The sequence below is a fragment of the Pygoscelis adeliae genome, unplaced genomic scaffold (genome assembly GCF_000699105.1).
Source record: "Pygoscelis adeliae isolate BGI_AS28 unplaced genomic scaffold, ASM69910v1 Scaffold4, whole genome shotgun sequence".
NCBI classification, from domain to species: domain Eukaryota; kingdom Metazoa; phylum Chordata; class Aves; order Sphenisciformes; family Spheniscidae; genus Pygoscelis; species Pygoscelis adeliae.
The window spans coordinates 1,675,912-1,686,294 of NW_008824986.1; the positions used below are offsets into that span (position 1 = coordinate 1,675,912).

The window sequence follows — 10,383 nt, forward strand, 5'->3', positions numbered from 1 at the left end:
AAGGGCGGCAGAGGCCGCGCCGCGGCCGGGCACCTCCGTCCCTCCGCCGCCTGGTGCGCTCGCGAACACGCGCTGCGGCTGCAAAGGGCAGAGCCGATCAACAAAGACGACGCAGATGTTAGTGAGAATACAGCTGTTTTAATAATTCAAATAGCAGCTCAGTATGTTTCCCGTTTATTATACATGGTTGCACAATCTGAGGCTGGTTAAATACAATCAAGTTTTCAAAATCTCTTGGAATCATTTCCAGATTACAACATGCAAGTGACCATGAAAATATTTGGCTTTTTACTTTATTCTTTAAATTTCTGAACAGGCACTTACACGAGGGAGTTAAATTTGCTCTCATTCAAAGATATCCGCGTTAGAAGTATCCTAGCATAAAGTACACAGAGTCTTTGTCTGCTTTATCAAAGTGCCACAGTAATAAAACAGTTCTTACAGAAATGTAATTCGATTATTTACTTACTCATAAAGTAAGGTTACCAATGACACTTGCACCGGAGTTGAGAAGTCTTGGTTTAAAGGCCAAGTGAACTACAAGCGCAAGTAGCCTTCCACACAGCAGGCTTCGTTTTATGCCCAAGCCACACGTCTGATAACAGACTACATGCTCAGTTGTGAATAGATGAAGGCTAACTCCTTTAAGCTATTTCTTCAAACACTAAATGCATACGACATGATTAAGACAAACGATCTGCTGTGCCAGACAAGCTTCTAACAGTTTTAAGGCTTGCCTGGCTTCAAAATACCTTTCCAGAAGACCACAAAAAGCTTGTTTGCCCTCATAACAGGCCCCGATGGACGAGGAAGAGGATGCCCTTTGAGGACATTTTGCCTCTCCTGTCAGGACAGTGAGGAGACAGACTGTGAAGACAGTGGAAGCATAAAGCCAGGAGGAACCACACGGTTTCATGTATTTGCAAAATAATCAATGTTACCAGCATTTATTTCATCAATAGAGATAATTACGTTCAAATACTTTACCCACTCACCACATGAAGGTGAAATCATGACAATGCCTCTACAGTCACTAGTTACTGAGCAACAAACCCCCAAAAGTCAGGAGTGACTCACATGAAAGGCTTAGAGAAGTATGGCAGAGAGAATTGGGGGAGGGAGGGCAAAGATGCTTCCTAACATTCTTTGCTACTGACAGCTTCAAAGCTTCTTAGAAACCTTCATAAGGTGTCTGCAGGCTCCGCAGTTATCATAGTCACAGTGCATAAACATGCAGTTTCAGTTAAACCCTGTCTAACACAGTAATTAGAAGTCTTAGGACAAATTCATCGTAAACCTCGATTTTTAGTGTGATTTAGTCAATTGTGTCTTAACTGTAGTTTCAAAATGAAACAAATGCAAATAAGCAGCATTGGAAAGAAACATGCAATAAACAACATGAGAGAAGGGAAATGCTTTAGTCTACACTGTATAGGTGATCAGCAAAAATCAAATATACCAGCCTACCATGCGTGGAAATAACTACATTTAAGCTTATGCATATCCAAGTGCATATAACATTATCAAATAAAAGTAAATGTGCAGTATGAAATAGTAGCTTAAGAAAGTTCCAGTGTTTGAGAAAGCACTTTATTTTAAATGTATATACATACTTGAATGTTTAACTGAAGAATGCTTTAGTAGTATGGTAAATGCAGCACTGCAAGATGAAGGAAGACAGTTGTAATGGGAATTTTGGCCTTCTTTTCCCACAGGCTGCTGCCATCTTTAACCTGCTGAAGCATCGCTAAGTTTTTCACCTTATAGCAGTTCACATTTCAGGTTGCTCGGCAGATGCTTGCGATTCTGGAGATTCAAATCGCTGGTGAAAGTTTGTTCGTTGTTTCCTCAGCTTCTCAGGAGCTTTTCTCCATAGAATTATTTCCTATTTGAGGAAGCAAACACTTTTAAAACCACCATTTACCATTAAGCCAGCAGAATCAAGTATCTTAAGTTCCTGATAGGCAAAGACTTTAAAAAAAAAGAAACAACACGCACCACAAAAAAACCTCTGCACCCCCACTACTTACAGAACAGAGCAGTACGTATGGAAAGTAATAGAAAGACAACACAATTAAGTTTACACATTTAGTTACTTCCTGAACACTTACCTTTATCAATCTTGAGCAGTCACCTCTTCCTTAACAATCCTACTCCCAACTTCAATAGTATTAAAGGGTTCAAGAAGTTTTTCTTCCTCCTATTCTCAAAACCCAAAGCCCATCACAGCCACTGTATGCTCCAGTTACCTTTTGTTTTCCATGTTTAATTACACTGCCTTGCTATTCTTTAAAAGGAAGATTCTAACCTAATCCACATAGCTTCATTCCAGTGACCCTTTTCACTATCCGTTTCCTCAGCATGACCTCAACTTTTGTTACGTTTTCAGTCAAATGTCTCAGCCCTTATTACAGTTTTGAACCTGGACTAATGCTGGGAGGGGAAATCCATCTGCAGTAGTTTAAGAAAGCAAACAAATGCACCTGTAGCTCATTTTACCCACAAAGTGTTTTGTCTGGATATTCACAATGCAAGGTTGTTCTATGGCACTGAGCATCCCACCCTTGCTGAAAGAGTATCCATCATCCCCCTTGGCTCCTTTTTGCAAGCTAACATTTTCTATACAGCTTCCAATACACTCACCAGCAGAAACGCTTATGCCATACCTGAAGCACAGGTGGCTTCTAATGTGCTGAACATTCAAAGCAGCACGTACAACAGCCCAGATAATTTGGCAACAAGATTCCTGTAGACCATACCTGCTGTTTGAAGTATCGTCTGTCTTCTTCATCCACAAGCACTAGATTTAAGAAGTATCTCACTGAAAACTTTTTGTTCACATCCCTCATTGTTGGAGTTGGGTCATAGCCTGCTAAGAACAGTCTTATAGGAATTGATTCACCTTAAAAAAGAAAGTTCCAATTAGTTACTTAAAAATGGATGTCATTAATGCAGTTTCAGAAGACATGCAAAATAAAGGCAGTTTCCCAAGCACTGTCTGTGCCCCTTCCTTGGTTAAAGGAAAAAAAAAACCCACACCAAAAAACATCACAAACGTAACACTTGCTTTCACACTTGCCTCTGTGCTCCAAGTGGGAACACTTTCTCAGTGGAAGCATGGTAGCCAGGCAAGACAAAAGGATCAGTATCTTGAACTCTCTAGAGTTGGTCTACACTGCAGAGTCAGGTTTGAACCGAAGTGATAAAGGGATCAGTCATAGAATTTGCAATGGTAAATAAGGGTAAGAATTACTAGGATCCCCAGTGAAATACCCTAAGTCAATAAAAGCGTCTGCTTTGAATAGGAAAACCCACTATAATTTCAGCAACCTAAGGAGAAGTGTGGTTTCTCCAAGAAAAAATTTATACAAGTCATCTCTTCTCCTCCAGGTTTTTTTTAAATAGTTTTAACTCAAAATGCTTACCCTTTAAAACAAACAGTTATTTACCTTTAACTGGCGCACCATCCATTATTTCATACTTTGCAATGGTTTCAGTCTCTGTTGTGGTACTGGGTCCTGGTGAAACAAGTTTTCACTGTGAGAACACACGCTTCAGTTTTAAACATTTACAAAGCTTTATCACAGCAGTTTCTACTCTGCAGCATTTAAATTACACAACGCTGCATATTTTGCCTCTGTCTTGCATGTAAGTTACACAGAGCTAAAGCAAGCAAAACCCTCTCCCAGGCAGAGCATCTATTTCTTACTCTCTCCTCCCCATGCTGACGCAAAAGTGGCAGTAGCCAGTGCTTCAAAGGAGCCCTGGGTATGCAGGCTTTAAATAAGGAACAAGCATGCAGGGTAGGACTTCTGAAACAGTTCTGTTTGGTGGGCAGTGCTAGCGACTGATACTGCTAGGCCATGATCAGACTAGAAACCTGAAGGGTTATCACCCAGCACAAGAGCCATCGTTCTCCAGAGCCTAGGATGAAGAAACAGGAGTACCTGATTTAGCCACAAAAAGCCAACAATAAAGTAAAGCTTTCCGCCATTCCTCTATTGCTATGGAGGCTTTCTCATTCTCCACACAAGCAGCTCACTAGAGCCCCAGCCACTGGGGAATGAAGTCATGAGACACAGCCTCTTACTGCCTTCCTAGTTCCAGGGCGTACAAGCCTGATCTGCAATAATCAAGCTGTTTCTGCTTCAAAGCCTCCTGATATTTCCATCATAGCAGTGTTAGGCAGACTGAAAATGACACATTTCTAAAACATGAGAGATTCATGCTAATCTTTACCAAGCCCACTTTACCAACTAATCTCTGCAGAGGGAAGGGGGTCTTCAGAATGCATTTTACACCTTCTCCTGTTCATTGTCTATCAAGGCTGATTAAGCTGCTGCATATTTATGCCCAAGTTCCATTTACAGTGGTTCACGTTTGTGAAGCTAGCCCAACAGTCACAATCCCAGAACAACACTACAGACTGACAATGTTGACTACTAAGTATGACTACCAAAGCACAAAATGTAAATGCTAGTCAAACACCAGTGAGAAAAAAGCACATGGAGCATCAGTTTAGCCAAAGCTGCAACTATTGACTTCACTCTCCATGTTTGCATAAGGCTCAACTGGCATACAAATTGCCATTTCTTTTGAACTTTGTTTCTCTTACCAATTCCGGTAATCTCCTTTTTGATCAGCTGCAACTCCATGTGCTGAATTTTTATTCTCACTAAGAGGAAATAAATTTTTCCAACAATCACATCCTTTAAGTGATACCTTTAAAAGAACAGAATGGGGGTTTTCATTAAAGAATAAACACAACTTTTACACCTTCTTGAATACAAGTTATGCAGGTAGTTACCTTATCTGCCTGTTAATTACTTAGAGCTTGCTTCCCCACTGAGCTAAGCATCTCAGCCAGACCAGTGCAATTAGCACCTTTTCATCATTGCAGTATTAGTAAAGGAAGTACTATAGTTACACTGAAAAAGTATAAATGCAGAAATCAAGTCTTAAATATTTGCTAGTGACCTTCCTATTAGTACCAAAGGCAGACCAGACAAGTATGCCTCAAAAATGGCCACTGTGTAATTAGTAACCAAACAGCTCAACACAAGAATAATTGAAAATGTTGCTTTACCTTTTAAGTCTCCAGATGATATTTATCAAATATTACATACTCTACCTTTTTATCCCGTGATATTTATTTGAATGTGTTTTGTTCTAAGTGACACTTACTTTGACTTATTGTATTCAAACTCTATATGAAGACAGTCTTCAATGCCTACTTCCATTTTAATGGAGTTGTTTACATCTGGGTACGTAGCAAGCTGATGAACAATCAGATCATATTCTTTCACCAAGTCTGACAGCCGTCTCACTATTGTCACTTTTAGAAAATACCTAGGAAGAAAGCCATCAAGTTAGCCATAATTATTCAGAATTGCATAAGTAAAAGCCTTTATGTTCTGAAGTACAGGTACTCTTTGAAATACAAGAGTACATTCTCTTAAGACTAAGCAGAAAAGAGTAAGACACCAAAACACAAGACAAAACACTTATAGGTAGAAATGTGGGGATGTTTTGATTGGTTGTGGGGTTTGGTTTTGGGGTTTTTTGTTTGTTTTAAAAGGAGAGACATGGACTGTCTTCACTTGATTGAACTGGAAGAATTTCATTTATACAAACAACACTGAGCAATTCCAATTAAAGTAGAAAAGGCTACATTATAACACGATCTCAACAACTCCAATCCAGGCACACTAGCTACTGGCTGTTACACGTCTGATTTGAAATCCAAAAGGAGGAAGTGGGGGGAGGGGGCCAGAGATTGCTAAATTATTAATTTGCTGCAGGGGAGGAGGGGAGAAAAGGCTTAACAGTTACAAACCTCAGTCTGACATTGGCGCCAATGTAGGCTTCGTACGGCTTCTCAACCTGCATGAATTCAAAGTCATAGCTTCTGCTTTGGGTCAGTTCTCCAGGTAAGGCCAGTTCTTTCACTAGGTTTACAAATTCATGGGTATTGCTTTTGTCATTGAAGAGTTCTAAAGTTGAGGAAGTTAAAGGAAAACATGTTTCGGTGTTTATTTTTAGCAAACAAAACTGTCTCTAATTTGGCAGGAGCAGGTGGGAGAGGATAACAGAAGCAATTAATTTGATTTATGTTACACGTACTCGACCAAATGTTTTATCCAGTTTTTCGAAGTTATCTTCAGTTTCAGCAACCTACAGTAAGCATTCCTAAAGAGCTAACTGCAACGAACACAACACATATTTGAAGCTTCACTAGCATGGCATCTTTTTTTAACGACAGTTTAGCTAGCTTTAATAAGTACTTTTTGCCTCGCATTCTCAGTAATTAGCATTGCCTGATTTTGGCTTCCAGCATTTAATGCTGAAGGGACAAAATCTAAGCAACATCAAGACTGGCTCATTTAGGACAGGCCAGTGATCCCAATTGGTCTCCCACAGTTTAATAACACGTATCACAGTTTATTATTACTATTAGTCTACAATCAAATGGCTTATTATGACCACTGGTCTAAGCCAGTCATTTAGAAACAAGTTCTAAATACATATGCATAGACACACCAGTTTCACAGCAATGGCATCTCCTAGCCCCAGACCAGTCTCATTATTATTCATCCCTAGATCTGTCATGCAATTCGCACCAAGATAAACACTTAGAAAGTTAGAAAAAACTAACATTACCATAAAAAAAATCCAAACACTTTAGTGTATGAAAACAAGCTTCTCTACAATTCACAACTGAAAATATCAGCTAAGAACATCAGCGGCAGTTGGTTTTACACAGCCAAAACTTTTCAGAAGAGAAAAAATGAACTAAACACACCAACTCCACAGTTTATCATTGCCAATTTGGTAGGAACTCACACGAACTAGTAACTGCTTATTCTCTAATATGACTAAAAATTATCTAAGGTGTACTTTGTTTGCTACGACAAGCATTTATATAATACAAAGTTTATTTACTGTTGCATATCCAATACTTTTTGTGCCAGTCAGAAAAGTTGCACTCTGAAGAGGTGGTTTAAAATATATCTTTGACATGCAGCTGGAGCTAGTCTCCAAGTAGTGCAGACAGATCATCCTACTGGGATGCTTTTTGTATTACTATATTAGAACTTGAAAGGATGCAAGAAAACATGGACAAGCACAAAAAGCAGTAGCTTAAACCACTTCTGCGTGACTCTGAGGATCTGAACAGTAGCACAACGGAAAGTCCCAGAAACACACAAAATTCAAGAAACACTACATCAAATTAAAGTAATTCAGAGAATAAAATTTATGCAGAGTAGATGAAGAACAGCCTGTACAGCTATTAGAGGACAACAGACTAAATGAAGCTGACATATGTGAGCTCTGTTTTTTCCCTACCTCTAAATGCCTCATTCACATCACAGTGCTGCTTTATTCTGAAAGTTTGCTTTTACAGACCCACTGATCAAAACCTCAAAGCATAAAGCAGCAGGTGTCAGAACGCAGTCATACCTGCTACATAACAGTTCAGACATAGGGTACTGGAGCCTACGGACTAATCAGAAATAGAGAATTTGTGAAATTCCAGTCAAGTCAATTGTATGAGGCTGAAACTTCAAGATTTACTTCCAAGGGGGACAATAATGCAAAGAGCCCCCTAACAGAAGGAAGGAATTATAGCATCAGCCTAAGGGTGCAGAAGTTACCTTGAGTGGTAAGAAGTTAGACGTGATCAAGATTCTTTATAGTTCAAATCTAACCAGACTTACAGTTATAAGAAAATTACATTTTTAACATCAATACCTCATTATCTTGCTAAAAAGCACAGAGATCCTCTGAAGCTTTAATACTATTTTACATTAACAGTGTAAAACGTTTTAGAAAACCAACCACCAAGGAATTATTTTAGAAGTGTTTTCCTATAGGCTGCCCCATCATTTCTTTTCTATGCTTCTTCTCTTTCAGAGCCAGAATTAAAGGCAAGAATTAAGAAGTCTGGCACAGTAGGTACACCTGATATTTTGGCTTGGAACCTTAAACACAGGCAAAACAAGGCACAAGCAGAAAAAAAATAATCAAGTGCTTTGATTTTGCTTTTTACATCAGGGTCATTCATCATTTTTAGTCAGAGGGAAGACTGTTTAAGTTAAAAACGAATAGTCTGAAATATATGAAGTAGAAAACGTGTACCACGGTCACAAGTTTAGTTTTTAGAAATCTCTACTGGTTCTTAATCAAATTCTTAACCGGTCTGAAACAGACTGAATACTCACCATCCCAGTTCTCCCTCACATATACGTATCTTCCCTCCCAGTGATTTTCTGACTAGCACAAATTAGTACATCATTTGTGTTAAAATGAGTAGGATATGATTTTCCTTTGACACTTGTCATCCACTAACCCAATCAGGTTTCAATGTTTGATCCAAACTGCTGACAGTCACAAGTGCAAAGTTCCATAAACCACACACACCTAACATCTCTTTTATAGCTTCAAAACTCACCAATTTGTCCTACAAATTCAATTCTAATTCCTTGGTGCTCTAGCCTCTTCCCACGCTGCTTAAAGGAGACGTTCACCTACCAAGGCAAAAAAACCACCAGTTAAAACTTTTCAACACTTTCACTCTAATACGTGGTCTTAGTAAAAAGGAAAGTACATTACTACCTGCCTATGAAAACTGAGGCCTCTTCTCATCAGCACTATCTGAGCTTGAAGGCAACCAAATCAAACAGCTGATGATGAAACTAAGCATTACCCAGGAGCCACTAGAGCATTTAAGAAAAATCTAATCAATCACCCACAAGACTGAATTTAATAAGTAAGCTTGAAACTTTCGAGTCCCAAAATTAAGAATCTAAGCCAGAGCTTCCGTAGAGTTCGCATAAGCCAGTCGTGACCCCCTTGCCATCTTTGAAGGCAGAGAGCTTCAAAGCATGTTCTGACAGTCACATCTGGAAGTCCACAAGAGATCTGCAATGAGATGCATTCCTTTCAAGTCAAGTGAACTTAAGTCCCTTCCTCAGCAGATAGCTAAGTGTTAGTGTTAGAGAAGTCAATGAAAAATAACAGATAATGAAACCTACTACCAAGATCTGCATTTTCTGAATTTGATTCTCACTATCAGACCTTGCCTCACAAGAAAAGATTCCATAAGGTTACTTTCTATGGAAACATGTAAATATTAAGTATATCTAATGTTTCCTTACGAGGTAGCGACGACCAGAGAAATTCCTGTACCTTAAAATCCAGTACATCATTGATATCTGAATAGGAAGTAAACCACTTGAATAACCTACCTTTGTGGTGAAAAGGAGGAGGGGAGAGGTAGAGGGAAGTTGTCCAATAAATTACTGGTCCTCCAAACCTCCCCATCCCACTGTGCTTGTGTTAGCCAAAACTCATCAGGCACCTCTCAGGCATTGCTGATACAAGCAAGAAGTGCTCAGGCCAGTGAACATATGAATGCTAGTTCCCTCCGTTTCCTGAGTTTAAGGCCCATCTTGTCAGAGTTTCACATCCATGGAAGGATCTTTCTAGAGAACCAAGATCTTAGCATGGAAAGATATCTTAAGAGCAGGAAGATACCCAGTGACAATAGGTCAGTCAAGATTGAAGTAGGTATTTAAAAGTCAATCTCAGAATCCAATACCTGGCCCACGTTTCTTGGAGGAAAAGCAAATCATAATGGAAATATTCAGAGAATGCGAATGGCTCCAGTAAAACCAGAGTGATGGCAAGGAGTTCCTAGGTGCGATACTAAAAGCAGAGGAATCCCTCTGGCAATCTCAACTTCACTTTTTTTTTTCCAAAAAGAAAAAAAGCTCTTGTTGACTTAGCAGCCAGATGAACTTAATATGTTGCTCCTCTGATGCAATTCCAGAAACCACTTCAGGACATGAAACGTAAGGCTTAGCTTCAAGGTATGCAAAGCAAGTTGGCTGCACCAGCCAAAAATTACTGTTACACGTATCAGGTTGTGGATTTTGGAGTTCAAGGGGAAGGGGAAACAGGGGGATCCAGTTTGGAATAGTTTTCTTGTCAGAAGCAACAATAGGATTGTATATGGTTGCACAAAAAGCTTATTCGTAAATACAAGATGGCAAAACAAATAAACAGCTACTGTTCAAAACGTTCAGTTTTATCAGTTGCCTGAATGACTGTGGTTAAAAAGAACATATATAGGAAAACAGTTTCCTCTTTGAATAACAACATAAGCTGAGATTGCAGCTCTTGCTTATATCAGTTTTTCATTTAACTTCCTATATGCATCTGCATGCCATAATCAGTACAGTAATTAAGTCACTTTTAAAAAAAATTTACCTTTCCTGAAACAGATTCTCCATCATAGAAGAGAAAATGTTTTTCTACTTTACCATCTTCTGTTTTGATTTCTGCTGTTTTTCGTGTTTCAGCATCATTAAGAATAACATC

At 39.1% G+C, this 10,383-nt stretch overlaps 1 protein-coding gene across 1 annotated transcript in view; it reads right to left on the minus strand.

The window, feature by feature from the left end:
• Positions 1–121: 121 nt before the first annotated feature.
• VPS26A (vacuolar protein sorting 26 homolog A (S. pombe)) overlaps positions 122–10,383 on the minus strand; it is a 13,101-nt gene continuing 2,839 nt past the window's right edge. The window contains exons 2-9 of the mRNA XM_009325987.1: positions 10,273–10,379; positions 8,453–8,528; positions 5,837–5,993; positions 5,185–5,349; positions 4,616–4,722; positions 3,450–3,518; positions 2,760–2,902; positions 122–1,885 (exon numbers count right to left, since the gene is read on the minus strand). Of these exons, the coding sequence (XP_009324262.1) occupies positions 1,772–1,885; positions 2,760–2,902; positions 3,450–3,518; positions 4,616–4,722; positions 5,185–5,349; positions 5,837–5,993; positions 8,453–8,528; positions 10,273–10,379 (938 nt within the window). The 3' untranslated portion in view covers positions 122–1,771. The remainder of the gene's footprint in view (positions 1,886–2,759; positions 2,903–3,449; positions 3,519–4,615; positions 4,723–5,184; positions 5,350–5,836; positions 5,994–8,452; positions 8,529–10,272; positions 10,380–10,383) is intronic.